Source organism: Pogoniulus pusillus, chromosome 32 (genome assembly GCF_015220805.1).
Source record: "Pogoniulus pusillus isolate bPogPus1 chromosome 32, bPogPus1.pri, whole genome shotgun sequence".
In the NCBI taxonomy this organism is placed as follows: domain Eukaryota; kingdom Metazoa; phylum Chordata; class Aves; order Piciformes; family Lybiidae; genus Pogoniulus; species Pogoniulus pusillus.
This window is the reverse complement of record NC_087295.1, coordinates 3899294-3925775: the sequence shown is the minus strand read 5'-3', so window position 1 is coordinate 3925775 and position 26482 is coordinate 3899294. Positions and strand designations below refer to the sequence as shown.

Genomic DNA, 26482 nt, shown 5'->3' with positions numbered 1-26482 from the left:
AGGGTAAGAAAGGCCTTCAGAGAGACCTTGCCAGGCTGGATGGGTGGGCAGAGGCCAAGGGGATGAGATTGAACAAGGCTAAGTGCAGGGTTCTGCACTTTGGCCACAACAACCCCAGCCAGGCTGGAAGAGACCTCCAAGCTCAGCCAGTCCAACCTAGCACCCTGCCCTATTCAGTCAACTAGACCATGGCACTAAGTGCCCCATTCAGGCTCTGCTACCCTCCAACAGCTCCACACCTGCTCCTAGCTTGGTGTCATCTGCCAACTTACTGATGCTGGACTCAATCCCTGGTCCAGATCGTCAATAAGGATATGATTACAAAAGAGCACCACTATAATCCTCTTGCTGAAGGTCCTTTGTTATGTGTTGGTAGACAGTCTCAAGTTGTGCCAGGGTAGGTATAGGCTGGATATTAGGAAGAAGTTCTTCACAGAGAGAGTGATTTCCCATTGGAATGGGCTGCCCAGGGAGGTGGTGGAGTCACCATCCCTGGAGGTCTTCAAGAAAAGACTGGATGAGGCACTTACTGCCATGGTCTAGTTGACTGGATAGGGCTGGGTGCTAGGTTGGACTGGATGATCTTGGAGGTCTCTTCCAACCTGGTTGATTCTATGATTCTGTGATAGGCACTGGCCTCAGGGAGAGGAAAAGTATTTCAGTCACACAGTCAAGTTTTCCAGAAGTCTCTAAACCAAAATGAAATTCCCTCTAACTGTTGAGGAATGAAGCAATCTTTAATTCATTGTCATTTCTGACTACTTGGTTTACTGGGGGATTAGGCTGCTTGGACATCATTTGCATGTAACTCCCTGCCTCCCACTGTGGAGTAACTAAAGGGCTTAAAGAAGCAGCATTTGTTCTGTATTTGTACTTTAGCATATCTCAAGCTCTGAAGATGGCATTTCTACAAGGCAGATTTCCTTTTCTTCCCCAGGATAATTATTTCTTCTCCAGTTTCTGATCTCCACCCCACTAGATCAACCCTCCTCAGAGAATCAAGGCTGAACTATTTCAAAGCTGTGTGCCAGAGATTAGACAATTAGAGATTTGCAGATCCAAAAGTTCCTGAGATTCAGAGCTGAGGCAGAGCCACAGCTCGCATTATGGAGAAGAACAGATCTGCATTCAACATCAGTGTAAGTGAGAGCAAGGTTTTACCCAGGTGGTTGAGTCACTGACCCTGGATGGGTTTAAAAGTCATTTGGTTCTATGATGTTAATGCATTGTCTTACTCCCTTTGGCATGAGCTGGGCCTCTTCAGCCTGGAGTAGACTGAGAAGTGGCCATGTTGAAAAAGGTGTGATAAAGGGTGGTTCAGTCTGGAGAAGAGAAGGATCTGAGGAGACCTTAGTGTGGCCTTTTGGTATCTGAAGTGGTCTACAGGAAAGCTGTGGAGGGACTTTGTAGGGTGTCAGGTAGTGATAGGATCTGGGGGAATGGAGCAAAACTAGAAGTGGATAGATTCAGATTGGATGTTAGGGAGAAGTTCTTCACCATGAAGGTGGCGAGACCCTGGAACAGGTTGCCCAGGGATGTGGTGGAAACCTCATCTCTGGAGGTCTTTAAGGACAGGTTGGATGTGGCTCTGGGCAATCTGACCTAGTGTGAGATGTCCCTGCCCATGGAACTAGATGATCCCTGAGGTCCCTTCTAGCCCTAACAATTCTGTGATTCCCCAGCAAGAACCACACAAGTGAAACACCTGAGCCTGGCCCACTGCAACCACCTCCAGCTTGCCTCTGTCTGACTTAGAAGTGGCCACTTTGGGGATCTCTTCCCCTGAAAGCTGTGCTGCAGGGCTCAGGTTTTGCTGCTGGCTGGACAAGCCCTTCCCTGAAGTGCTTCCTTCAGGTGTAGCATTTCACTGAATGAAGCCAGCAGCACGCACACGACAGTGACTGCACAAATACCCAGGAGCTCCAGGAGTGCTTTCAGCTGCAGAATCTCTTCTGACTAATTTGTCTGACTAAGAAGGGATGGTTAAAATGTCAAGAGTTATGGAGGTGGGGTTTTTTTTACTACCATGTTTCTTACTCACTCTCACAGTAGATGATAATGAACTGACATGTTGTTTACTCATTCTCTTTGTACAGTCATGGGGGGATAAAAGAGTTGCTGTAGCTTAACTGCTTCCCTGTAGCTTAGGAAGTCTTGTGAGTGCATGAATAGGAGTGGCTGTTCTTGCCTGGGAGAAACAGAGTTGGCTTTGTCATTTAAGGTGGTGAAGATAATCCAGAACTGCTGTTGTCCAAGTGGGAGAAGTCTGCTTCTGCAAGGCAAAATTCCCCCTGAAGGTTCCCTACCTGTGGCACTGAACTTTTCCACTTGCAGTGAAGGAGTGAAGCTCAGGAAGTGTGCGATGGAAGAGCAGGCAGTGAGGTGGATTAGGAACTGGTTACAAGACAGAGTTCAAAGAGTGGTAATCAATGGTGCCAAGTCCAGCTGGAGAGCTGTAACCAGTGGAGTCCCCCAGGGGTCAGTGCTGGGTCTGGTGCTGTCCAACATCTTCATCAATGACACTGATGAGAGGACAGACAGACAGAGACTGCTCAGCAAGGTTGCTGCTGACACCAACCTGGGAGGCTTGGCTGGTACAGCTGCAGGCTGTGTGGCCATCAGTGAGACCTGGACAGACAGAGCTGGGCACAGAGGAACCAAATGGGGCTCAACAAGGACAAGTGCAGAGTCCTGCACCTGGGGAGGAATAATGAACTGCAGCAGTACAGGCTGGGAGGTGACTGCTGGAGAGCAGCCCTGTGGAGAGGGACCTGGGAGTGCTGCTGGAGAACATCCATGGCACTAATGGCCAAGAAGGCCAATGGGATCCTGGGGTGTATTAAGAAGAGTGTGTCCAGCAGATCAAGGGAGGTTCTCCTCCCCCTTCTACTCTGTTCTGGTGAGACCTCATCTTGAGTACTGCCTTCAGTTTTGGACTCCCCAGTTTCAGAGGGACAGATCTGCTGGAGAGACCAGTGGAGGATGATTAGGGGACTAGAGGATGATGAGGGGACTGGAGCTCTGCCTGATGAGGAGAGGCTGAGGGACCTGGGGCTGTTTGGTCTGGAGAAGAGAAGGCTGAGAGGGGATTTAATCAGTGTCTATAAATATCATAGGGCTGGGGGTCAGGAGAGGGGGGGACAGGCTTTGCTCACTTGCCTCCTGGGACAGGACAAGGTGCTGCAGCACAGCAGGTTCCAGCTCAACACAAGGCAGATCTTCTTTACTGTAAGGGTCCCAGAGCACTGGAACAGGCCCCCCAGAGAGGTTGTGGAGTCTCCTTTGGAGACATTGAAGACCTGTCTGGATGCATTCCTGTGTGACCTGAGCTAGATTGTATGGTTCTTCTCTGGCAGGGGGCTGGACTCGATGATCTACAGAGGTTCCTTCCAACCCCTGATACCCTATGATCCTGTGACTTCTCACTGCCACACTCAGGGCTGTGCCATTCCTACACCCTTTGTCCACTGCCACGGGCAAGTGACAACAGCACTCCCTTGGCTCCTAGGTGGGCAATGCTGAGGGAGCTGGCTTAGCCTTCTCACACACTTCTAAAGCTACCTCTCACCCTCAAAAACCTCCTTCTCCATTGGTGATCTGGCTTCTCAGGGCAGCTTCAGAGCCTGAGTGCCCCTTCTGTAGCTCCCTCAGCCATGCATGGCTCTCATGCCAGGCACTTTCAGAATAGCAGTGCTGATGTTTCTGAGGCAGAGACCTGACTTGTTGTTATTTAGCTTGGAGAAGAGGAGGCTCAGGGCAGAGCTCATTGCTGTCTACAACTACCTGCAGGGAGGTTGTAGCCAGGTGGGGTTGGGCTCTTCTCCCACACAACCAGCAACAGAACAAGGGGACACAGTCTCCAATTGTTGGAGGTCTAGGCTGGCTGTTAGGAGGAAGTTGTTGGCAGAGAGAGTGATTGGCATTGGAATGGGCTGCCCAGGGAGGTGGTGGAGCCACCATCCCTGGAGGTGTTCAAGCAAAGCCTGCCTGGGGCACTTAGTGCCATGGCCTGGATGATTGGATAGGGCTGGGTGCTAGGTTGGACTCGCTGAGCTTGGAGGTCTCTTCCAACCTGGTTGATTCTGTGATTCTATGAGTGATGAGGCTCTCACAACAGAGCATAATCCAATATGTACCTAAGGGCAGCGATAACCTAGAGAAGCAGCTGGGAGCAAATTGTTTTAAAGGGAGCAACTGTAGATCAAATGTGTTAAAGAAAACAAGGCAAGGTAGAGAATGCTGCAGCTGACCTCTCCATCACTTTGTTCAGGTCATTTGTTCAATGCATGGCAACTCTTGATTCTACTTAACCCCTTCCCTGCCTTTCCCAGGGACGACTGCTAAGCACGGGCTGCGCTGTAAGGCTTGCAAGATGAGCATCCACCACAAGTGTGCAGACAGCATCGGACAGCAGCGTTGCATGGGCAAGCTGGTAAGTGAGCAGCTCAGGGCAGCAAGTGCAAGGGGAGGCAACAGCTTGTGCTGGAGTCACCCACTTTGTGTGCCTGCCCCCCTGACTGGCAGTTAGTTGGTGCATTGGCACAACTGACCCAAGGGCGCTTTACCAAGGTGGGGACTGGATGATTGTTTTTGAGGTGGAATTTTCAGTCAGTCAACAACAGACCTGAGATAAACCTACAGAAAGACTCTCAGCAAATTGGGTTTCACAGGTGCCTAGATGGGATTTGCTGTTAGGGTGAGGAAGGATAGTCACATGGTTAGCAAAGGCAAAGCAATGCAAGTTCATGTTCCATCAGAGCAGAGGCAGAGGGAAACTTCCCAGAGCCTCCAATGATTCAGCACTTCTGCTGCAACTCATTAGTGCTGGTTTTGCAGGAGGCAGAAGAAAAAGGGGAGCTGAAAATGAGTCCTTCTGCCCACACAAATATGAGAGTGCCCTTTTTTCCCAGGAGGAAAGTCTAACAAAGATGCTGAAGGGAATGGGACATCTCTGTTATGAGGAGAGCCTGAGGGAGCTGGGGCTCGTTAGCTTGGAGAAAAGGAGACTGAGAGGTGTCCTCATCAGTGTTTCTAAATATGTGCGGGGTGAGTGCCAGGAGGCTGGAGCCAGGCTCTGCTGGGTGATGCCTGATGACTGGACAAGGGGCAACGGGTGGAAGCTGAGGCATAGGACGTTTCATTTAAACATGAGGAGGAATTTTTCCCCCCCCCTGTGAGGGTAGCAGAACCCTGGAACAAGTGCCCGGTGGGGTTGTGGAATCTCCCTCTCTGAAGATACTCAACCCCCACCTGGCTGCATTCCTGTGTGATCTGGTCTAGGTGATCCTGCTCTGGCAGGGAGGTTGGACTGGCTGAGCTTTTGAGGTCCCTTCCAGCCCCTGACATCCTGTGATTGTGTGATCCCTTACCTCTCCAGTGACTCCACAAGAGCCGGCAGATTCCCAGCTTTGCCAAGCTGCTGTGCCGTTAACTGCAGCCTTGACTTGATTTCTCCTCCAGCAGTCGTGGCAGCATCGCTCTTCACTTGCTCTTGCTTTCTCTCCCTCCAGCCAAAGGGATTCCGACGGTACTACAGCTCCCCACTGCTCATTCATGAACAGTTTGGCTGCATCAAAGAAGTGATGCCTATTGGTAGGTTTTTGATTGCTTTTCCATTCAGTCTCCCTTTGGCCAGTGCTCTGCAACAGCAGCAGCAGACTTCCAGCCGTGGTGTTTGCCCTCAGCAGCCTTCCAGCTCCTTTCGGTGACTGGATGTCCTTCTGCCATCTCAGGAAAGGACCACTTCAAAGATACAAAGCTGGAAGAGGAGAGGGTGTGTTTATTGTGTGTTTCACTCCAAACCCCATGTGTACAACCTTGTTTGTGATAGTGCCTAGCTGAGGTGAAGGTAGGAACTTGGAAGGGAAGAAACCCTGGAAATGTGAGAAGGTCTGAGCTGGGAAGAACCAGAGGAAAGGCAGAGAGGTCAAGCAAGGAGGCATTCAGACCACTAATAAGGCTTTTGGAGGATGTTGCTAGATTCCTGACCTTTAGCATCAGTAATTCTTACTTCCCTCATAGTTCTCCTTTTTAACCATGTTTATGTGTTGCCTGAGTATTTAAAAGACCAGACTTTGCTCACTGTGCTACCAAACATCAGTTCTGGCCTCCTCAACTCAAGAGAGGTGCTGAGGTACTGGAACGTGTCCAGAGAAGGGCAAGGAAGCTGGTGAGGGGCCTGGAGCACAGCCCTGTGAGGAGAGGCTGAGGGAGCTGGGGGGGTGCAGCCTGCAGAAGAGGAAGCTCAGGGCAGAGCTCATTGCTGGCTACAACTACCTGAAAGGAGGCTCTTCCACACAACCAGCAACAGAACAGGGGGACACAGCCTCAAGTTGTGCCAGGGCAGGTCTAGGCTGGATGTGAGGAGGAAGTTGCTGTCAGAGAGAGTGATTGGCATTGGAATGGGCTGCCCAGGGAGGTGGTTGAGTCACTGTCCCTGCAGGTGTTGAAGCAAAGCCTGGCTGGGGCACTTAGTGCCATGGTCTGGTTGCTTGGCCAGGGCTGGGTGCTAGGTTGGAGTGGCTGAGCTTGGAGGTCTCTTCCAACCTGCTTGATTCTATCATTCTATGAAAAGAACCATTTTAAAGCAGAGAACCTGAGTTGATTCTGGAAGAGTTCTCTCCACCAGAGCTCTGACCAGAGAAGCCCTGCAGTAAGGAGTAAGAAAACCATCAAAAATTAAATTTAAGCAGTCAGTGTGAAATTATTTCTCTGAGGGCACTCTGTTGATTTTGGCAGCTTAAAATCCACAACAAAAGAACATTTATTACATGGGTTTGATCTGAGTTTCTCCTTCTGAAATCCATCTCTTGTGTTTGCCAGAAGCTGTGGGAGCATTTTGAGCAACCTGGTTACCAAATGAGGTGTGCTTTACTCACAGCCAAATCCAGTGTCCTGTGTATTCTCTCAGTTCTTTGCCCAAAATTTCCCTCCTCACAGAGTGGAGTGAATCTGCTGTATTCTGTCTGTCTGCTGCCTTGTTCTGGAAGGGAGGCTGAGGTCTCATAGTGCAGCATGCAGAAGAGGATTTGAACTGAATTTGCTCGTGCCAGTTGAGGGCATCTGTTTTGTTACCATGAGAGATGACTTTGGGGCCCTGTTGTGAGAGGAGGTGAGGAGTGAGAATTTGACTGGTCATATGCCACTAGGGGTAGTGGCCTTTGTGGATCCCCCTACTCTGAGCTAGGCAACCTGGAGCACGTTCCCAACAGCAGGTACCTATTAGTGCCTGCCTCCAGACCCTCTATGATCCCAGAATGAGGATGTCAGTACCTTTCATGAAAGAGCTGGGCCATCTCCTTTACCCCCATTGGCCAGGTGGGAGCACTGTGAGGGTAGATGTTAAAAGGTGATGGCTCACCCATCCCACAAGGATGCCCAGATACATTGCAGGGTTTTTCCCTTCAAGTGTCTACTGCTGAGAGCCTTCGAAGAGGTCAGTGTCAGGAACAAGCAGAAAATATGAACTGAAGGCTTAAAATATGGATTATTGTACTTTGTCTTCCTTAGTGCAGGCAGCATCAGTGGTGATGGGTGAAGGAGGATGGCAGGTGAAGAGCAGCAAGGCAGTGGCAGGGACACAGAAAGCCTGTATGAGGGGAGGATGATCTTTACGTGAGCAAAGGCAGCAGAACATCGCTAGCAAAAGCCAACCCCACAAAGCTCACCACAGGATGGCCTCTTAACTTGTGTCTGAGCATAAGAAGAGGCAGATGTGTCTCCAGGAGCAGCAAGAACGTGGCTAGGAATAACTGCAAGGGATTAATGCTTGCTTTGCTCCTTCTGTTGCAGCCTGTGGAAATAAGGTTGACCCTGTGTATGAAACTCTCCGCTTTGGGACTTCTTTAGCCCAGAAAACCAAAAAGGGCAGCTCTGGAAGTGGGTCTGACTCTCCCAACAGAAACTCTGTAAGTACTGCCTATGTTTTCTTTCTGAATTAGATACAGATATTCATCCACAAGGAAGGATTCACACAACTTGTGTTTCAAGCTCTCCAAAAAAATAACCTAAACCTCACTTTTGCCTTCCAAAATAAGACCAGAAAACAGATGACCTTTTTAAAGTCAGGCTTCAATTAGCTTTTAGATGACTCTGGAGAGAAAGAGATACACAAAAATTAAGCTAATAATCTCCTTTTGCCCAGGGAGGTAGCTGAGGTCATATCCCTGGAGATATTCTAGGTGAGGCTCGACAGGGCTCTGGGCAACCTGATCCGTTTGAGGATGCCCCTGCTTACTGCAGGGGGGGGTGGAGTGGATGACCTTTGGAGGTCCCTTCCAACCCAGACTATTCTGTGGTTTTTATCAGGGTGGAAAAGGAAATTGCATTGTTTTGATTTGCATGTATGGGCCAAAGTGGAATGAAGCTACTTAACTGTCATGCTGGAGCAGATGCATTGTGCCTGGTGGTGGGCACTTACCCTTCATACAAGTGATAGCAATGGGCTGGAGTCCTCAGAGCCTCAGTTTAAAAGTACAGGCCCAGAAGAAATGAAGCCACTGATACTGCAGCAAAGCAATGGACTGGCACCTCCAACCATGCAGTGTAGACTTGGGATGGAGGCATCACAGATTTGGGCTACTACATCTGAAGCCCAAACACAGGCTGCTGTGTTCAGCTTCTTGTTCTCAGACACGAGATTCTCAACTTGATGTTCAGCTTTGTCATCCATTCTCTTTTATCATAGAAGTCACTTTCTTCAGGATCATGACAAGAGGGCTGGAGAAAGAACAGAAGGGAAAGGGTATCTGCCTTAGCCAGGCCTTTATTAAATCCATGTCTGGTTCAACAGTAAAAAATAGCAATTTCTTCCTACAGAAATGGTTATTTCAGCAGCATTGGAACCCGTGAAATCAGCTCAGTCACAGTGAGGGTGGTGAGACACTGGCACAGGTTGCCCAGGGAGGTTGTGGCTGCTCCCTCCCTGGAGGTGTTCACGGTTAGGTCAGATGAGGCCTTGAGTGACCTGTTCTAGTGGGAGGTGTCCCTGCCTGTGGCAGTGGGTTGGAACTGGCTGAGCTTTGAGGTCCTTCTGTGATTCTTTAGTGTTGAAGGAAGGCTTCATACCTGTTAAACTCTCATAAACAGGCACTTAAGCCTGTGCTTGAGGCTCTCTGTTGCCAGCAGACTCTCTCCTACTCTACACACGCACATCCCCCACGCAGAAAGGAAAGGAACATCACTGCAGGTTACACTTAAGAGGCTGAGCTGTCATGTCTAAAAATGAGACCCACATGATCTGACTCTCTCCTGCACTCACCTCAGAACAAAAACCCAGAGGCATAGAGCACTGAAGAGACTTTTATCTCCAGGCACCAGGGTGAATACTTCTGCGTTGAATTTAAAGCTGCTTCTGTTTGGTACACCATTTCCCTGGCACTCAAATGCACTCTCACTCATCTGCCTGAACAGTGACCTCTGGCTGGTGGCAGAGGTGGCCTCTCAACAGCACTCAAGGGGTGGCCTGAGCAGTGCTGAGCACAGGGGCAGAAGAACCTCCCTTGTCCTGCTGCCCACACTGTTCTGAGCCAGCCCAGGATGCCATTGGCTCTGCTGCCCACCTGGGCACTGCTGCCTCATCTTCAGCTCCTCTCTACCAGCACCCCCAGCTCCCTCTCTGCCTGGCTGCTCTCAGCCACTCTGTCCCCAGCCTGTAGTGCTGCTTGGGATTGTTGTGGCCAAAGTGTAGAACCCTGCACTTGGCCTTGTCCAGTCACATCCCCTTGGCCACTGCCTACCCATCCAGCCTGGCAAGGTCTCTCTGCAGGGCTCTCCTACCCTGCAGTAGCTCCTAGCTTGGTGTCATCTGCAAACTTACTGATGCTGGACTCAATCTCCTGGTCCAGATCATCAGTAAAGATATTAAACAGGACTGGGCCCAGCACTGATCCCTGGGGCACACCAATTAAACATATTTAATTTGTTTAACCTGTTTGTGCCAGGTAGGGGGGAGGAGAAAGATCATTTTAAGCAAGATCTTAGGGAAAGCTCTGAGGGACTTATTAAAGGACATGTCCTCTATTCACCCTTGTTTGTGCCTTAGAAGGAGTTTGGTAATTTCCATTCTTTTTTTACAACTCCAAGTGGCTCTGCCACCTGTCCTATTGTGTTGTGATTACACTTCTTTCCTTTTTTTTTAACCCCAACTATTTAATTTACCTTGAAACAGAAGCCCTACAAGTGTGATGATTGCTTTCTAAATCAATAAAGCATTCTGTTGAATTGTGAATGACAGCTGAAGCCCAGAAATCACAAATGCTGTGTCAGTTTGCCCCTAAGGAGCTGATCATAACTAGCTGGAGTGTGTGGGTGGGGAATGAGGATTGCAGGTTCATTATGGGGATTTCTGCAGGGTATGGAGGCTGAGAGGGAATCTAACATGTGTCAGAGTGCAGAAGATAGGAAACATTAAAGAATTGGATAAACAGGCACAGGAAACCAGACCCTCTGGTTTCTCTTCCATGGTTCTGTGATAAATTCTGCCAGTGCAAGGATGAAAACCAGGGGCAGACAAAACCCTGACTCAAATTATGAGGCCACCGAGCTTTACAGCTGTGATGTGTGACCCAGCAGCAGGCACTGACCAGTGACCAGAGCAGAGATGTGACACAGAGCCCAGGTAAAAATGCACCAGACCATGTGAGTTAGTAGTACATGTGCAATTAATAAGGCAGAAGGACTAAGATCCTTCCCCAGTGGTCCTCATTTGCTTCCTCTCAAAGCAGATGCAGCCATGCAGCTATCAGTGTAATAGGAGCTTTGTGCCTATGTTGTCTTCCAACCCTAGGCAGTGGGGAGTGCTTCAAGGTTCTGTCATTTCACCAGATGAAGGAGAAAAGGGACAACTGGGATCCTAGCTCACCTTGCAGATGGTGTCTAGATTGTCAAAGGGCTAACTCTAGGTCAGAGCAGTTGAAATGCTCCTGCTGAAAGTAATTAAAAAGCACAGTTAATAGCCTAGATGTGCCCTGAAGCTTCCAAGGCTGCAGCTCACATCTGCACAGAGTAGGCATAGGAATCCTGCTCCAAACCAGCCAAGGTAGTTTTAACATCACTGAGCAGTGTGGATGATTTTTCTGCCCAAATACTGTATTTGCCATAAAAGAAAGTAGCCACACACTCCATAGAATCATAGAATCAAGCAGGTTGGAAGAGACCTCCAAGCTCATCCAGTCCAACCTAGCACCCAGCCCTAGCCAGGCAACTAGACCATGGCACTAAGTGCCTCATCCAGGCTTTTCTTGAACACCTCCAGGCATGGTGACTCCACCACCTCCCTGGGCAGCTCCAGATTTACTACCTACTGCTTCCTTCAAATATGTGCTTGTGCAACCCACATTTAGACACAAAGTCACTGGAGGTGATGTAAAGCTCTTGCCAGTTGTTGCTAGTTCTTTGTGGATCAGCTTCTCTTAGTAGTATCTTGATCATTTCTGTTAGACCATTTGTCATAGAGATCTTGGCCAACAAATCATTAAAGGTAACTGAGAGTACTTCAGGAGGGAGTTTTTTGGGTGAGATACATGCTGAAGAAACAGTCACTGCACACCTCATAGTCTACTCAATAAAAGAGGAAGCTAATCAGCCACTCTGGAGCTAGTCCATATCAAGTGAGAGTCCATATCATTTGAGAGTGATTTGCCACTGGAATGGGCTGCCCAGGGAGGTGGTGGAGTTCTCATCCCTGGAGGTGTTCAAGGAAAGCCTGGGTGAGGCACTTAGTGCCATGGTCTGGTTGACTGGATAGGACTGGGTGCTAGGTTGGACTGGATGAGCTTGGAGGTCTCTTCCAACCTGGCTGATTCTATGAGCTGAAAAATAGCTGGGACTTACTACTTCAAGGCAATCTTTCCCTTCTCCCCCCAGCAAGCAGACATCCCTGGATATGCTCCACACTAACTCCCCATTAGCATTGCTGTTACTGTGCAAGATGCAAGAGAGACATGACCTGCTGCAAAAGGCTGAGTCTTAAAACAAGGCATAGCAAAGCAGTGAAGTGGAAGACTTAAAATATCAAGTTCAAAAGAAGAAAGGTAGCTACAAGATACCTGTGGCATAAATCTCTTTGCTCATTAGCACCTTTAGGTGGAGAAGTAGCTAGAAGAGTACTAGATACAGGGAATAAAGCTGTCCAAGTACTTTCTAAGAAGAACTTTGTTGTCAGTACTAGTAAAAGAGGCAAAAACAATTTAAACAGTCTCTAGAGCCATTCAGATTGTGTTCTCCCTGAAGCAAAGCAGCAAATGCTCCTCCCTGAGCTTTGCTCCCTGCAGTGCAGGCAGAAGTCTGCAAAACAAAGGGCAGAGCTATGTGTACTGTGTGATTGCAAAGTGATGTGGAAGTGAAATCCTTCCCTGAGTCTCTAAATGCTGTTAACAAGGAGTAAGTAAAGGCTGGGAGCAGGTTTTCAGAGGAGAGAGATCACCTGACTCAACTTCAACGTTTGGAACTTTCATGCTTATCAAAGATCTTTTACCCCCAAAAAAGCAACCCAAGTTCTGTGAGGTCAGATTTGCAGAGAGCTGTTTGGAGCAGCTCCTGGCTCCTGTCAGGCTCTGCATGGAGAAGCTGACTACCCAAGCAAAGAATCTGGTGCCTTATGCAGAGTATGCTTCTGAGGCTTGAGGTTGTCATCCCATGTTTTCCAACACCCTGGAACAATGGCTCCCTAATTAATTAATGTGACATTAATGTGGTACAAATAAGGAATCGTAGTAACTCTGACAACAACATTTGTGTGTGATTGTTTCTCCTTAACCATCCCAGTCAGGTGACTGTTGAAAAACAAAGAGCAGAAGTCTGAAGAGATCTGCCTTAACCAACTCCCACCCTACTCCAGCTCCTTCTTTCATTGCATGCTAACAGAATTAAGATCACCCTTACAGCACAGTGTTGTCACTGAACAATGCTTTCAGTGTTCATACAGTAATTACAACTAAAGTCTGCTGTCCTGGGTAGGTCACAGAATGCTTTAGGTTGGAGGGGACCACAAAGATCAGCCAGTTCCATCCCCCACCATGGGCGGGGACACCTCCCACTAGAACAGGTCACTCAAGGCCTCGTCCAGACTGGTTCTGAACACCTCCAGGGAGGTTGTGGAGCACAGAATCACAGATCTTTGATCACATTCTGTGCTTCTGTCATCCACAGCCTCCCTGGGCAACCTGTGCCAGTGTCTCACCACCTTCACTGCAAACAACTTCTTCCTAACATCCAGTTTCAATCTCCTCTCTGCCAGTTCAAACCCATTCCTCCTCATCCTCTCATTACCAGACCTTGTCAGTAGTCCCTCCCCAGCCCTCCTGTAGCCCTTCAGATACCAGAAGGCCACTCCAAGGTCTCCTCCAAGCCTTTTCTTCTCCAGGCTGCACAGCCCCAACTCTCTCAGCCTGTCCTCAGAACAGAGCTGCTGCAGCCCTCTCAGCATCTTGGTGGCCTCCTCTGGACTGGCTCAAACACTTCCATGTCCTTCTTGTGTTGGAGGCTCCAGAACTGCACCCAGGACTCCAGGAGGGGGTCTGAGGAGAGCAGAGCCAAGGGGCAGAATCTCCTCCCTTGCCCTGCTGGCCACACTGCTCTTGCTGCAGCCCAGCACAGGGTTGCTGTCTGGGCTGCACTCACACTGCAGGCTCCTGTTGAGCTTTTCATCACCCCAGACCCCCAGGTCCTTTTCCTCAGGGCTGCTTTCACTCATTCCCTACCCAGCCTGGAGTTGTGCCTGGGATTGTGCCCACCCAAGTGCAGGACCTTACACTTGGCCTTGCTGAATTTCATGAGGTTGACCTTTCCAGGCACCTCTGGATGGATCCTCCCCTCTAGCAAACTCTGCCACACAGCTTGGTGTCATCTGCAAACTTGCTAAGGGTACACTCAATTCCCTTGTCCACATCACTGACAAAGATGTTGAACAGCACTGACCCCAGACAGATTAACAGATACCATTCAATACACCTGCAGGATCTACAGCTCTCCCCAGGCCCCTTGTCTGTCACACAGAGAGCCACATGGTTTACCATAACCCTCTGTTACTTCACTTTACACTGCACAGGTCTCCTGTACTGCAGGTTGTAAGCTTGGTCTGAAGTTCTCTCTGGGCTTTTACTGCTCCCTGTGAAGCAGATGCTTGCTGTGCATCACCAGATAGAAGAGTTAGAGCAATCCCATCAGGCTGATTTGCTCAGCTCTGATAACACCCAAGTACTGCATTCCTGAAGGCTCCTGTGTGGGCTTATTTCACTTCATTGCTCACTTTTTTTTCTGGCCTGTCCCATCTCCTTTGCAGACAGCTGACCTGGCAGAAGTTCCTGAGGAAGGCAACAGCTCGGCAGGCAGCCTGGACATAAGCAGGAAACGCAGCAACAGTGGTGAGTGCTGGCATCTCCAGCTGTCTGGGCCTGTGTACAACCTATTTCTGGTGCTTTTATAGCCTCTCTGTGCTTTAACAGCATTCTGATTTTCAGAGCAGGAGGTGTTGGGGGCGGGGGGGTTGCTTTTTGCCACTTTGATGGAATAAAACCTGCTGTGTTGGGACCTGACACTGGACAAGGTGCAGGACCAGTCCCTATCTGCCATGCTTCACGAGCAGGAGCTAATCACTTCATGTGCTTCACTTGCACATGGGCAAAGTGGAACAAGAATTATTCTGTCTTTTCCATACATTTGACTCATTTATGTGTCCCTGTAGACCATAACTTCTTTGGGACAGGAAGTTTAGCAGATAGTATGCACATGTCTGTAAAACACCCAGCACAATAAATCCTGATTGTAATTGCAGCTTGAGTACAGCTATAGCCCAGTAGTGTTAACAGCCCAACTCTTCTGCCTGCTTTGCAGCAGAAATGTTTCTAGAGCATTACAATTGTGGGATTTTAAGACCATCATACCAATCAAGAGCTTAGTGGAAAAAAATCTCAGCCACTGGGGGATGATGTTTGTGAGCCTGTTCTTGAATTCAGTCATGGGGAAGGAAGAATTAAGTACAAAGGGGGTTGGAGCACTAAGCAAAACTTCAGCTCTCGTCAGGGCAGCTTCTGTAGCATCACCTGAAGGTTGTTTTGCTCAATCTCACATGAGATACAACTAAAAAGAACTAAATCATAGTGAGCATAGCTTTCTCCTTCCCAGCACCTCCAGTGCTCCTTATCTTCTGCCAGCAGTTCATGTAGGTGAACCTCCAGCTTCAGACATCTGTTTCCATTTTGTGCTACCTCCTTATCCCTTTCCACCCTTCGTAGCCCTATCGCTTCTCACTGTGTTCAGCCACTTCTCACTTTGTGAACATCTAGTTGCTTGGCCAGGGCTGGGTGCTAGGTTGAACTGGATGAGCTTGGAGGCCTCTTCCAACCTGCTTGATTCTATGATTCCTTCCTTCTGACAACTTAGCTTTTCTGCCTTGCCAAGTGCAAGTTGCCCTGATCCAGTTAAGGACAAAGCATTTTGTCTCCTTCTCGTTGTTTTATCCTGCCCACCTGAGATTTCTTTGGCCCTGGCTGAGTTTCCAGTTGACTTTTTTTACTTCGTTGTCAATCAGCAGTTTCATTTCTGAAACCCAGGGAAACTTTTTCTTCTTCTCCTTTATTTTTTTCCCCTCAGGGCTCTGTGCTTACTGAGTGCACTGGAAGGCATTCAAGGAAATTACGCAAAGAGATTAGTTAAAAAACTCAGTGTGTGTCAAGCCTCTAAAGAACTTCCCCAGCACATTAGTGATTCCTTTGATCAGCACTGGCTTTTTACAATCCATCCTTCAGAGGCTCAGGGCATAAATTATGCATCAGTCACTCCAACAAAAAACACCCCAAAAACAATTCCCCTCGGTGGATTTTTAATAACCTGCCCTCGCTGTTTGCACAAGCTGTGGAAATGGTAAAATGAAAACAGGAACCCAACCCAAAGCACCTTTGCAGACTGTGAAAAGAGGACAAAACCTCCCTGCTTTTTTTTTTCCCCCCTCCTTCTTTCTTTTTTTCTTTTTCTTTTCTTTTTTTCTGCTTGCTCCTAGGGCAAACAAATAGGAAAAGAGATTAATTTCTGTTGCATGGAGACGTGGACTGCTTACCTCTGTGGCCTTCAGATTCCAGTTCCTAGTAACAGCTGTGATGGTTTGGGAGATACCCTTCCTACACACACACACTTGTGAAATCACCTAGACTAGATTCAGCCAGCTGGAGGTTAAAGAATTAAGCTCTATTCACAGCTTAGCACAATATGCAAGCAGGTATTTACAATCTATACAGCTACAGACAGAAATACACAAGTTAAAGGTAATACAGAAACACAGCAGCCCTCCCAGAAACCAGAGTCCCCAGGAGAGGCTCCCAACTACCCTAACACCTCCTTTTCACCCCTCTGCATTGACCCAGACTCTGCCTTACGTGCAAGGTGAGTTTGGAGGATCAGCCAGGGGGGTTAGAAAGCAGGAGGATTAGTTACACAGACAGCAGGTCAGGGAGAAAAGTACAGGCACCAGCTGCAACAGAGAGCCACTTCAACTCTGTTAGATGTGGTTTGTGTTCTTGTTTCTATACATCCCAGCAAGCCTATGGGTGCAGCAGACATCACCACTGTTTCCTTTTCACAGCCTAGCATCTAATTCTTCTCACCACACTATTCAAGCTAGTCTCAAACTAGCACACAAGATCTTATCAATAGTCCCTCCCCAGCCTTCCTGTAGCCCCTTTCAGATACTGGAAGGCCACTCCAAGCCTTCTCTTTTCCAGTCTGCAGAGCCCCAACTCTCTCAGCCTGTCCTCACAGCAGAGCTGCTGCAGCCCTCTCAGCATCTTGGTGGCCTCCTCTAGACTGGCTCCAACACTTCCATGTCCTGCTTGTGTTGGAGGCTCCAGAACTGCACCCAGGACTCCAGGAGGGGGTCCGAGGAGAGCAGAGCAAAGGGGCAGAATCCCCTCCCTTGCCCTGCTGCCCACACTGCTCTTGCTGCAGCCCAGCACAGGGTTGCTGTCTGGGCTGCACTCACACTGCAGGCTCCTGTTGAGCTTTTCATCACCCCAGACCCCCAGGTCCTTTTCCTCAGGGCTGCTCTCCAGCCATGATCCCTGGAGAGCATCAAGTGCAAGCCTGCTGCCAAAGCAGGATCACATCTGTGGCACTGCTGCAATGGGGACAGGCTCAAGGGAAGATTCTTTTGTCAGGCTCTGGGATAGCCACTCTGAAGTAATGCTTCCTAGTTCCCAGTTGTAAGGTGGCATGCCTAATTTCCAGCCCTTCAGCCTCCCCTAAGCTGGTTATACTCCTTCACTGCTGTGAATTGCCATCTGTAGCAGAGGTCTCACCAGCTCTAGTATGCTTTAAGTGGCATGTGTGAGCCTGTTATCAACAGGGATTTCAGGGCTTTCCCCTCAAGTCAAATGTGGGATATCCTTCCTGCAACCTGAGGCTTGTTGAGCACTTCTCAGACTACCAAGGGTACAATCCAGCTTGTTCCTCACCTGCTGGGTTAGCTCTCGAGCTCAGGAGACTGCACATTAGTAACTCAGCTTTATTTTCTCTCTCCAACCAGAAATTACTCCAAACACGATGCTGAACCACTTCCACTTCATCTGGTGAATGACTTTCTGCAAGTCCAAAATGCTCTTGGTTACCCCACTCATTACTCACCAGGAGTTCTTCTGCTTGCACCCTCTCCTCCCCAGCCCCCAGCTCTTTGCATGCAAACCCAGAGCATAGCAATTTGAGCAGAACTTCAACACTGCCTGATTGCAGCAGGAGCATTCTACCCTGCTCTGTGCAGATGTCAGATATCTATTGACTCCTAAACTACAAGATGCAAGAAACTAATTACATTATTAAGGTGTTCCCTCTACTACTAATGACCATTTGCAGGGGCAGAGTCCCTCTGCCACAGGAGCTGTTGAGGAGCACAGTGAGCTCCCCTCAAGTCAGACCACCTGGGCATACTTGAGGCATTTTCAGGTTAGATGATGCAGGTGCCAGCTCTCATGCTGCCTTCACATTCACACACTGCACTTCAGGACTGTGATACCTGTCAAGCAGGCATCCATCAGCTCATGAAGTCATTACAGCAGAGGGTAACTGACTGGGTGTCAGCTATATTACATCCTGTGACTGTTGCTTTGCTCTGTGAGTTTCTGATTTAGTAACTCAGAAGCACATTTTCACACATGGGCAGAGTGGAACAAAAAGCTGTGTCTCAGATAACCTATCCCAGTTGGAAAGCAAATTCCACTGTCTCCTAGAAAATCAGAAAGAGGCAGCGTATGCAGTGCCCCTCAGACAGCTGGAGAGAGAACAAAGGAGAGGCTATCAAATATTTAGAGACAGAGGGTGGGAGAGGATAAAGAAGGAGGTTTGCATGCAGACTTCCCACAGTAGTGCTTGTTGTGTGGTCATCAGGTTTTGCAGAGGCTTTTAAAGAGAAACACTGCTCATGCTGAACGTGATAATACAGCCTCCAGTGTGAGGGAGCAGCCTCAACTAGGGGACCTAGTTCTGTTCCCAGTGCTGAGCTTGTGTATGCTCATCTGATCAAAATGATTTATTTGTTGCACTTAGGAATTCTTCAGGACCAAGCTTGTTTTGTCCCTGTGCCAGTGATAGATTTGCTTCTCCTGGGAAGGTACAGGGGGTCAGAGGAGAGCAGAAGCTACCAAATAAAGGAAGGGGGGAAGTGGATTGGTTAACCAAAGCCATCCTGTTGAGGTGAGGAGTCTGAAACCAGTCCTAAAATGCCATGTGTTTGCTCTATTTCAGTGTTTACATACTCTGAAAACGGCACAGAACCCTTTGGAGAAGAACCAAAAAGCATCATCCCTTCCCCGGTACGGGCACACAGCCCCGCGGAGTGCGCTGGCAGTGGGAGCTCCTCTCAGAGGCTGCCCTAGTGCATAGCTTGAGGACCTGGACTAGGTCTGCTGGAGAAGCATCAGTATCTGCCTGTCATGTTCTTATGCCATTTATGGGGCCCTGACCACAGCTGGATGCAATATACTGAGGCTGAGGGAGCTGGGGGTGTGCAGCCTGCAGAAGAGGAGGCTCAGGGCAGAGCTCATTGCTGTCTACAACTACCTGAAGGGAGGCTGTAGCCAGGTGGGGTTGGGCTCTTCTGCCAGGCAAGCAGCAACAGAACAAGGGGACACAGTCTCAAGCTGTGCCAAGGCAGGTCTAGGTTGGATGTTAGGAGGAAGTTGTTGACAGAGAGAGTGATTGGCATTGGAATGGGCTGCCCAGGGTGGTGGTGGAGTCACCGTCCCTGCAGGTGTTGAAGCCAAGCCTGGCTGGGGCACTTAATGCCATGGTCTGGCTGTTTGGCTAGGGCTGGGTGCTAGGTTGGGCTGGCTGAGCTTGGAGGTCTCTTCCAACCTGTTTGATTCTATGATGAAGGGCTGGATTGTTCTTTGGTTTAGCCATTATAGTTCCTTTTATGTTCTTCTGTTTATCACAAATGGCTATTCTAAACACAAAAGATCCAGTCTGGAGGCCATGGCATGAAGATAGGACTACAGAAACATAAAAATCGCAGGTATCATTTAGAAAATCATTTGGGGCTGGGTTTGCTGCCTTCCCCTCACCCCAGATTGCCAGTGGAGGAAGTGAGGAGAGAAAGTAGCCAGTTTTCTCAGTGACAAACCCAGCACAAGCAGCTTTCTCCTGGAGAAAGTGATTGCCCCATCCTGTTTTTTGCAGCTGTGCACTGTATAACTCTATCTCCATAGCAGGGACCTGTAAGTGGCACTGGAGAGGTGCAGCTTTGTGCTTCTCACTCCAAGAAAGATATTGAGGTGCTGAGAGGGTCCAGAAGAGAGTGGTGAGACTGAGGAAGGGACTAGGGGGAATGTCTGATAAGGAAAGGCTGAGGGAGCTGCGGTTGGTTGGCCTGGACAAGAGGAGACTCATGGAAGGGATTTTGTCACACTCTACATATACTTAAAGGGAAGTTGTAAGGTGGGGACCAGGCTCTGCACCCAGGCAAATTGTGACAGGAGGAGAGGGCATGGCCTGAAGCTGCACTGGTAGAGGTTTAGGTTGGATGTTAGGAAGCACTTCCTCATGGAAAGGGTGATTAGACACTGGGGTGGGCTGCCCAGGAAGGTGGTGGAGTTACTGTCCCTGGAGGTGCTTAAGGAAAGCTTGCATGTGGCACTTAGGGCCATGGTCTGGGAGGTCTCTTCCAACCTGGTTGATTCTATGATTCTATGGTCTGGGTGATGTGGTGGTGTTAAGTCACAGGCTGGACTTGATGATCTCAGAGCTCTATTCCAGCCTCAGCAGTTCAGTGTAATTCTGTGTGACCATATGATAGGCATAAAGTGACAGTAACACACTTCTGGCCTCTTAAGAGAGCAAAAGGCAGGCTCATTTTGAAGACCTCATTCCAAAGACTAACTGGTGCAGATTGCTGTTTGTGGTCTTTGGGAACCTGGAATTTGATCTGGGGGTTCAAAAGTCTTATTCCTCACTGAAGAAAATTACTGCTTTAGTGGCTTACCTTAGTCCTAGAAGCAATGAGATGATTGGAGTTTATTTCTTGGAAGATGAGGCCATGGCTCCTCAGTCTCTAGGAGGTGACCCCAACTGCTGTACAGGAGAGATATTTACAGTTTCTCTGTCTCTTTTTTCCCCTCTTTAAAGGGACCATTTTATAAAAGCACGTTACAAATGAACACCTACGTTGCCTTGTACAAATTTGTACCCCAAGAGAATGAAGACTTGGAGATGAGGTAAAGTCCCAAGCATTTGCTGGTGGTTGTGACCCAGGAGAGAACTGAGAGCTGTGTGGGTGTGTGTGGTTGCAGGGGAGGGTTCATTCTGACCTTTGCACTAAAGACTTTTTGTAGGGTTGTCTGTTTGTAAGTACAAAGAAACTCATAGACAACCAGCAACAGAAGGAGGGGACAGTCTCAAGTTGTGGCAGGGGAGGTACAGGCTGGATGTTAGGAGGAAGTTGTTGGCAGAGAGAGTGATTTGGCTGCCTAGGAAGGTGGTGGAGTCACTGTGCCTGGAGGTGTTGAAGCAAAGCCTGGATGAGACACTTAGTGCCATGGTCTGGTTGATTGGACAGGGCTGGGTGCTAGGTTGGGCTGGCTGAGCTTGGAGCTCTCTTCCAACCTGCTTGATTCTATGATTCTCTAGCTTATGCAGCATTGGAAGAGCAAATGCTCATTCCTGCACTTGTCTGCAGCAATAACCACTTGGAAAGTGAACCAAAGCTGTACCTGCAACCACATCCTAGAGAGGTCCACCTCTTTTCTGTGTGCTGTCTGGAAGGGCTCATTAAACTGGAGCCATCATCCATCCGAATGCTGCAGATGCCTTTGCAAGCTCTCGTGTGCCGATGCCTCCACAATACAGTGAGCCTTGCAGAGACTGCAAGGAAAGCTAAGTAATTAGAGGTCAGCCATTCATTTTATTAAGCTCAAAGAGATGCTGTTGCCACGTGGGCAGAGCTGTCTGAGGTTAATCCATTTGGAAATGGGCTGCCACTTTTCTTTCTGCAGGGCAGAGCTATGATAATTGCATACTAATGTTGACGAAGGGACACCAGGAGGGGGAAAGAGGTCAAATAACTGTTTGAGGACCTGCACAAAATCACCTCAGCACATTCTACTATTAACATTTCCAGCCAAATTATTCTCCCAGCTCTGCTTTGGAGCTAGGCAGCTGGATGCTGATACTTAGCAATTACAACCCTGCACCACACATTATAAAGGTAAATATGTCCCATTCAAAGCCAGAAGACATTCTTGGGCAGAATTATATCCCTGCTGACTAATTGCCTTTGTCAGTTAAATAGAGCTCTTTTCCTGCTGCCTTCCTTCTGCAGTCACAGCTTGAAAGCACAGATGATGAAGTGCTGTGTCCCAACAATGTGAAATGTCTTGAAGTAGCAAGATAATGTCCATAACAACTAGAGACTGTGTTTTAAACAGTTTCTTACTAAACAGCAAGCAAAAATTCCAAGTTTCCAGATGTTGTCTAGCCCAAATATACAGAAACTCTTTCTCCATCACCCTGTATGACTGAAAGAAGCCTTTCTGCCTCCTTGAGTCTACCTGCAGTCAGTACTCCAAGGACCAACATCCTGTTAGAAGTAATTGTGGAAGCTGATGCAACATAATGTTGGTGAAAGAACTGGGGATGTTCAGCCTGGAGAGGAGAAGGCTCCAGGGAGACCTTATAGCTACATTTCAATTTCTGAAGGAGACACACAGGAAGGCAGGGGAATGACTGTTTAGAAGGGCCTGTAGGGATAGGACAAGGGGCAGAGGTTTGAAATCAGAGCAGGGAAGATTTGGACATCAGGAGGAAGTTCTTTACAATGAGTGGTAAAACATTGGAAAAGCTTACCCAGGACTGTGATTGAGACCCTGTCCCTGAAGACATTCAAAGTCAGATTTGCTGTGGCCTTAGGCATCCTGATGTAGTTGGAGATGTCCTGCTGACCACAGGGGTATTGGACAGGATGACCTTTGAGGGTCTCTATTCCAACCCAAGGCAATCTGTGAATAAAAATCTCTTAACTAGTGTCCATCTTCTAATTACAGGCCAGGAGATATGATCACTCTTCTGGAAGACTCTAATGAAGACTGGTGGAAGGTATGTGCTTATTATTTTGTATCTGAAAGGAGACTGTAGCTGGTTTGGGTTGGTCTCTTCTGCCAGGCAATCAGCAACAGAACAAGGGGACACAGTCTCAAGCTGTGCCAGGGCAGGTCTAGGCTGGATGTTAGGAGGAAGTTGTTGTCAGAGAGAGTGGCTTTGGAATGAGCTGCCCAGGGAGGTGGTGGAATCACCATCCCTGGAGGTGTTCAAGCAAAGCCTTGCTGGGGCACTTAGTGCCATGGTCTGGTTGATTGGCCAGGGCTGGGTGCTAGGTTGGATTGGATGAGCTTGGAAGTCTCTTCCAACCTGGCTGATTCCATGATTCTATGATCTGTTTTCTTCCCAAAGAGAACAATATGTTACTTTCAATACCAAAGTTGTATTAAAGCTACTGATGTTGGCAATCTTCTATCAATATGGTTTCTCTGCAGGGGAGAATTGATGACAGAACTGGATTTTTTCCTGCTAACTTTGTCCAAAGAGTGCAGCACGATGAGAAGATTTACAGGTGTATCAGGACATTCATTGGCTGCAAGGAACAGGGACAGATAACTCTGAAAGAGAATCAGGTGAGTTCCCTTCTACTGGATTCCTAACAGACTTGAGCAGCCATCAGCCCAAGCAGCCACTGGAGGAGAAGTTGTACAAGATGGGCACAGGAAGATCACAGAATTGTCAGGGTTGGAAGAGACCTTAAGGATCATCTAGTTCCAACCCCACCTGCCGTGGGCAGAGACACTTCACACTAGATCAGGTTGCTCAGAGCCACATCCAGCCTGGCCTTAAAAACTTCCAGGAATGGAGCTTCCACCATCTCTTTGGGCAACTTGTTCCAGTGTCTCACCACCCTCATGGTGAAGAACTTCTTCCTAATGTCTGATGTAAACCTCTCCCCCTCTAGCTTGGATGCATTCCCCCTAGTCCTGTCACTACCCAACACCCTAAGAAGTCCCTCACCAGATGCTGCTCACTGCAGATTTACTACAGGCTTCATTGTTTGCATGGTAATAGTGTCTAGCAGCCAGTGTAGGAAAGTGTTGCCCTTGTGCAAACACACAGAATCGTACAATGGTTTAGGTTGGAAGGGCCCTCAAGGCTCATCCAGTTCCAAGCCCCTGCCATAGAACAGGGGCTTGGAATGTGATATTTGATCACATTCTGTGCTTCTGTCACTCACAACCTCCCTGGGCAACCTGTGCCAGTGTCTCGACACCCTCACTGCAAAGAACTTCCTAACATCCAGTTTCAGTCTCCCCTCTGCCAGTTTAAGCCCATTCCTCCTCATCCTGTCACTACAAGACCTTGAAAAATAGTTCCTCCTCAGCCCTCCCACAGGTCCTCTTCAGATAGAATCATAGAATCATAGAATCAACCAGGCTGGAAGAGACCTCCAAGATCATCCAGTCCAAGCTAGCACCCAGCCCTATCCAATCAACCAGACCATGGCACTAAGTGCCTCATCCAGCTGTAGGTGTAGATACTGGAAGGCATTGAGTCCAACTCCTCTGCCAAGGCAGGATCCCCTAGAGTACTCTGCACAGGAGTGCATCCAGGTGGGTTTGCAAAGCCTCTAGAGAGGGAGACTCCACAGCCTCTCTGGACAGCCTGTTCCAGAGCTCTGTCACCCTCACTGTAAAGAAGTTTCTCCTATGCACTGTAAAGAAGTTTCTCCTCATGTTGAGGTCAAACCTTGTCTGTTCCAGTTTGTAGCTGTTGCTCCTTGTCTTATTGCTGCTGACCAGCAACAAGAGCTTGTCCCCAGCCACTTGACACCCACCCCTCAGATACTGGCACACATTGATCAGGTGCCCTCTCAGCTTTCCCTTCTCCAGCCTAAGCAGCCCCAGGTTTCCCATCAGAGCAGGAGGAGTCTAAAAGGGATGGTTCTACTGCCAGAAATACCTTGCAGGGTGTCTAACCCACCTGAGAAACACTCTGGACCCATTTGTGGCTTTGATCACGGCAAAGTGTTTAAGTTTTCTCCTGCTTTCTTTGCCTTCAGATCTGTGTGACTTCTGAAAAGGAACACGATGGCTTTATCAAAGTCTGCAGCGGGAAGAAGAAAGGCTTTGTCCCCATAGACGTCCTGGAGAACATCTGATTGCAACAGCTCACTTGCTGCAGTAGCAGCCCTTTGTCGGCGGTGCCTGCCTGCCTCATCTCTCACTGTGTCAACCCAGATGGGCTGCCTTGCGGATGTTCAGGGGAGTAGCAAGGAAACTGCCACTGCAAGAAAGGGGTGGGGGGGTGGGGGGGGGATAAAAAGCTACTGAGATTGCCACGGCAACACTGAAAAAAAGCATCAGAGAAGTGGAATGTCGGAAGGAAAACTACAGTCAGAAACCACTGGGGAAATGAGAGGCCCTTGGATACCAGCAGGAATAAGGTAAGGACACACAAAGCAAACCTCTGGGCTGATTTCTGGTGCAAGATGGCTCTTACAACCCTGATGGAGACAGACAGCTGCTTCTGAAGGACTAAACTCATGTCCTGTTCTCGTGTCTTAGACAACTGTCTGACTGCTTTCTTGTTTGAAGTATGTATTTGGGGGGGGGAGGGGTGTGGGGAGGGGAAATGCCGTTCAAACTGTCCTCGTACTACAGTCCAATGCTTGTAGTAGAGTGTGGCTGTGGTCCTCCACTTCCGCCCCTGGTGTCTGCCCGTGGGCTGAAGCGTTTAGCCCTGCCCTCTCGTCTCGTAGCCAAGCAGTTTGGAGAGGCCCTGGGAATGTTGGTCCGAGAACATGCACTGTGCCCTGGAAGCTGGCAGCTTTCTCTTCTGTGCAATCTTCCCTAGGAAAGAGTAGCAACCTCCTGTGTCCTCTGTCTCCTCTGTCCGTGAACAAAAGCTCTCAGCCTGCCTTGGCTGCGATGGCTGCTCTCATAGCTCACCAAAACAGCTGGTCCTACCCTTGGCAAGCCTGCCTGGAAGCCTCTCTTGTCTCCTGCACCTTTATCTGCTGGCAAAATGCTGGGAGAGGGCCACAGGCTTGAAACCTTTTTGTATGGTTTCTTTTTTTTCCCCCCCCTTGTTTATTGCACTTAAAAGATTTTATATATTAATGCTATTTATAAAGAAATAAACCAACTGACTTAGCCTTGGAAGACTGAAAAATGCTGTAACCACCAGGATCCAAAACTGCTGGCAGGAGGGCAGCGTCTTCACATTGTGTTTGCTCACCAAAGGTGTCTTCTTTGCTGGCTAAATCCAAGTTTTGCAGGTTCAGCAGTAAGTACACTGCCAGGATTTCCTCCTTGGCATAAACCACCCTGAGCATCCCACAGATCTTCTCCATCCTAGCCAGGCTGTGCAGGCAGCTCTGGTTTGCCCACGTAAGCCTCTCTCTTCAAACACCTTCTGGTTATCTGGACCTTTTGGTACCTGCAAAGCAGTCTGTGGGACCTGGGGACCGTGGCCAAATTATGCAAGTCAGCCAGTGTCAATCCTGTTGTAGAGCAGGGGCCTTATGATGTTTAAAGACAGGGAACCTAATTTCCAAGTATTTAATTGGGTGTAATTGCACTAAATACACTTAAGCTCTAAGTCATAATACATGCTAAGCTGTTTAAGTCCTCTCCCAAAGCTCCCTGCTGAATTCATGCCTTACTTGACCAGCTTGAGCCTGAATGCCAGGCTTCACTTTGATTAACCCCAAACTCATGTCCTCAGTTGATACTGCAAGAAGCAATTCTTATGCTGCCAGGCTGATGTGCAACACTGACACTGTCTCTTCAATCAAACTACCTGTCCTGCTTCTGTATGCTGAGGCCCTTTGAATCTCACGGACTCACAGAGTGGTTTGGGTTGAAAGAGACCATTCCAGGTCATCCAATCCAACCCACCTGCAGTCAGAAGAGCCATCTGTAATTAGAGCAGGTTTATCAAAGCCCCCAAACAGCCTGATCTG

The 26482-nt window shown here is 48.7% G+C and overlaps 1 protein-coding gene across 2 annotated transcripts in view; it reads left to right on the top strand.

The window, feature by feature from the left end:
- STAC (SH3 and cysteine rich domain) overlaps positions 1-24809 on the top strand; it is a 143996-nt gene extending 119187 nt beyond the window's left edge. For both annotated transcript variants that reach the window (XM_064169621.1, XM_064169622.1), the window contains 9 exons: positions 4332-4432; positions 5511-5592; positions 7792-7907; positions 14282-14363; positions 18727-18794; positions 20605-20693; positions 22518-22569; positions 23007-23144; positions 24578-24809. In XM_064169621.1, the coding sequence (XP_064025691.1) occupies positions 4332-4432; positions 5511-5592; positions 7792-7907; positions 14282-14363; positions 18727-18794; positions 20605-20693; positions 22518-22569; positions 23007-23144; positions 24578-24676 (827 nt within the window). In that variant the 3' untranslated portion in view covers positions 24677-24809. The remainder of the gene's footprint in view (positions 1-4331; positions 4433-5510; positions 5593-7791; positions 7908-14281; positions 14364-18726; positions 18795-20604; positions 20694-22517; positions 22570-23006; positions 23145-24577) is intronic.
- Positions 24810-26482: the final 1673 nt, after the last annotated feature.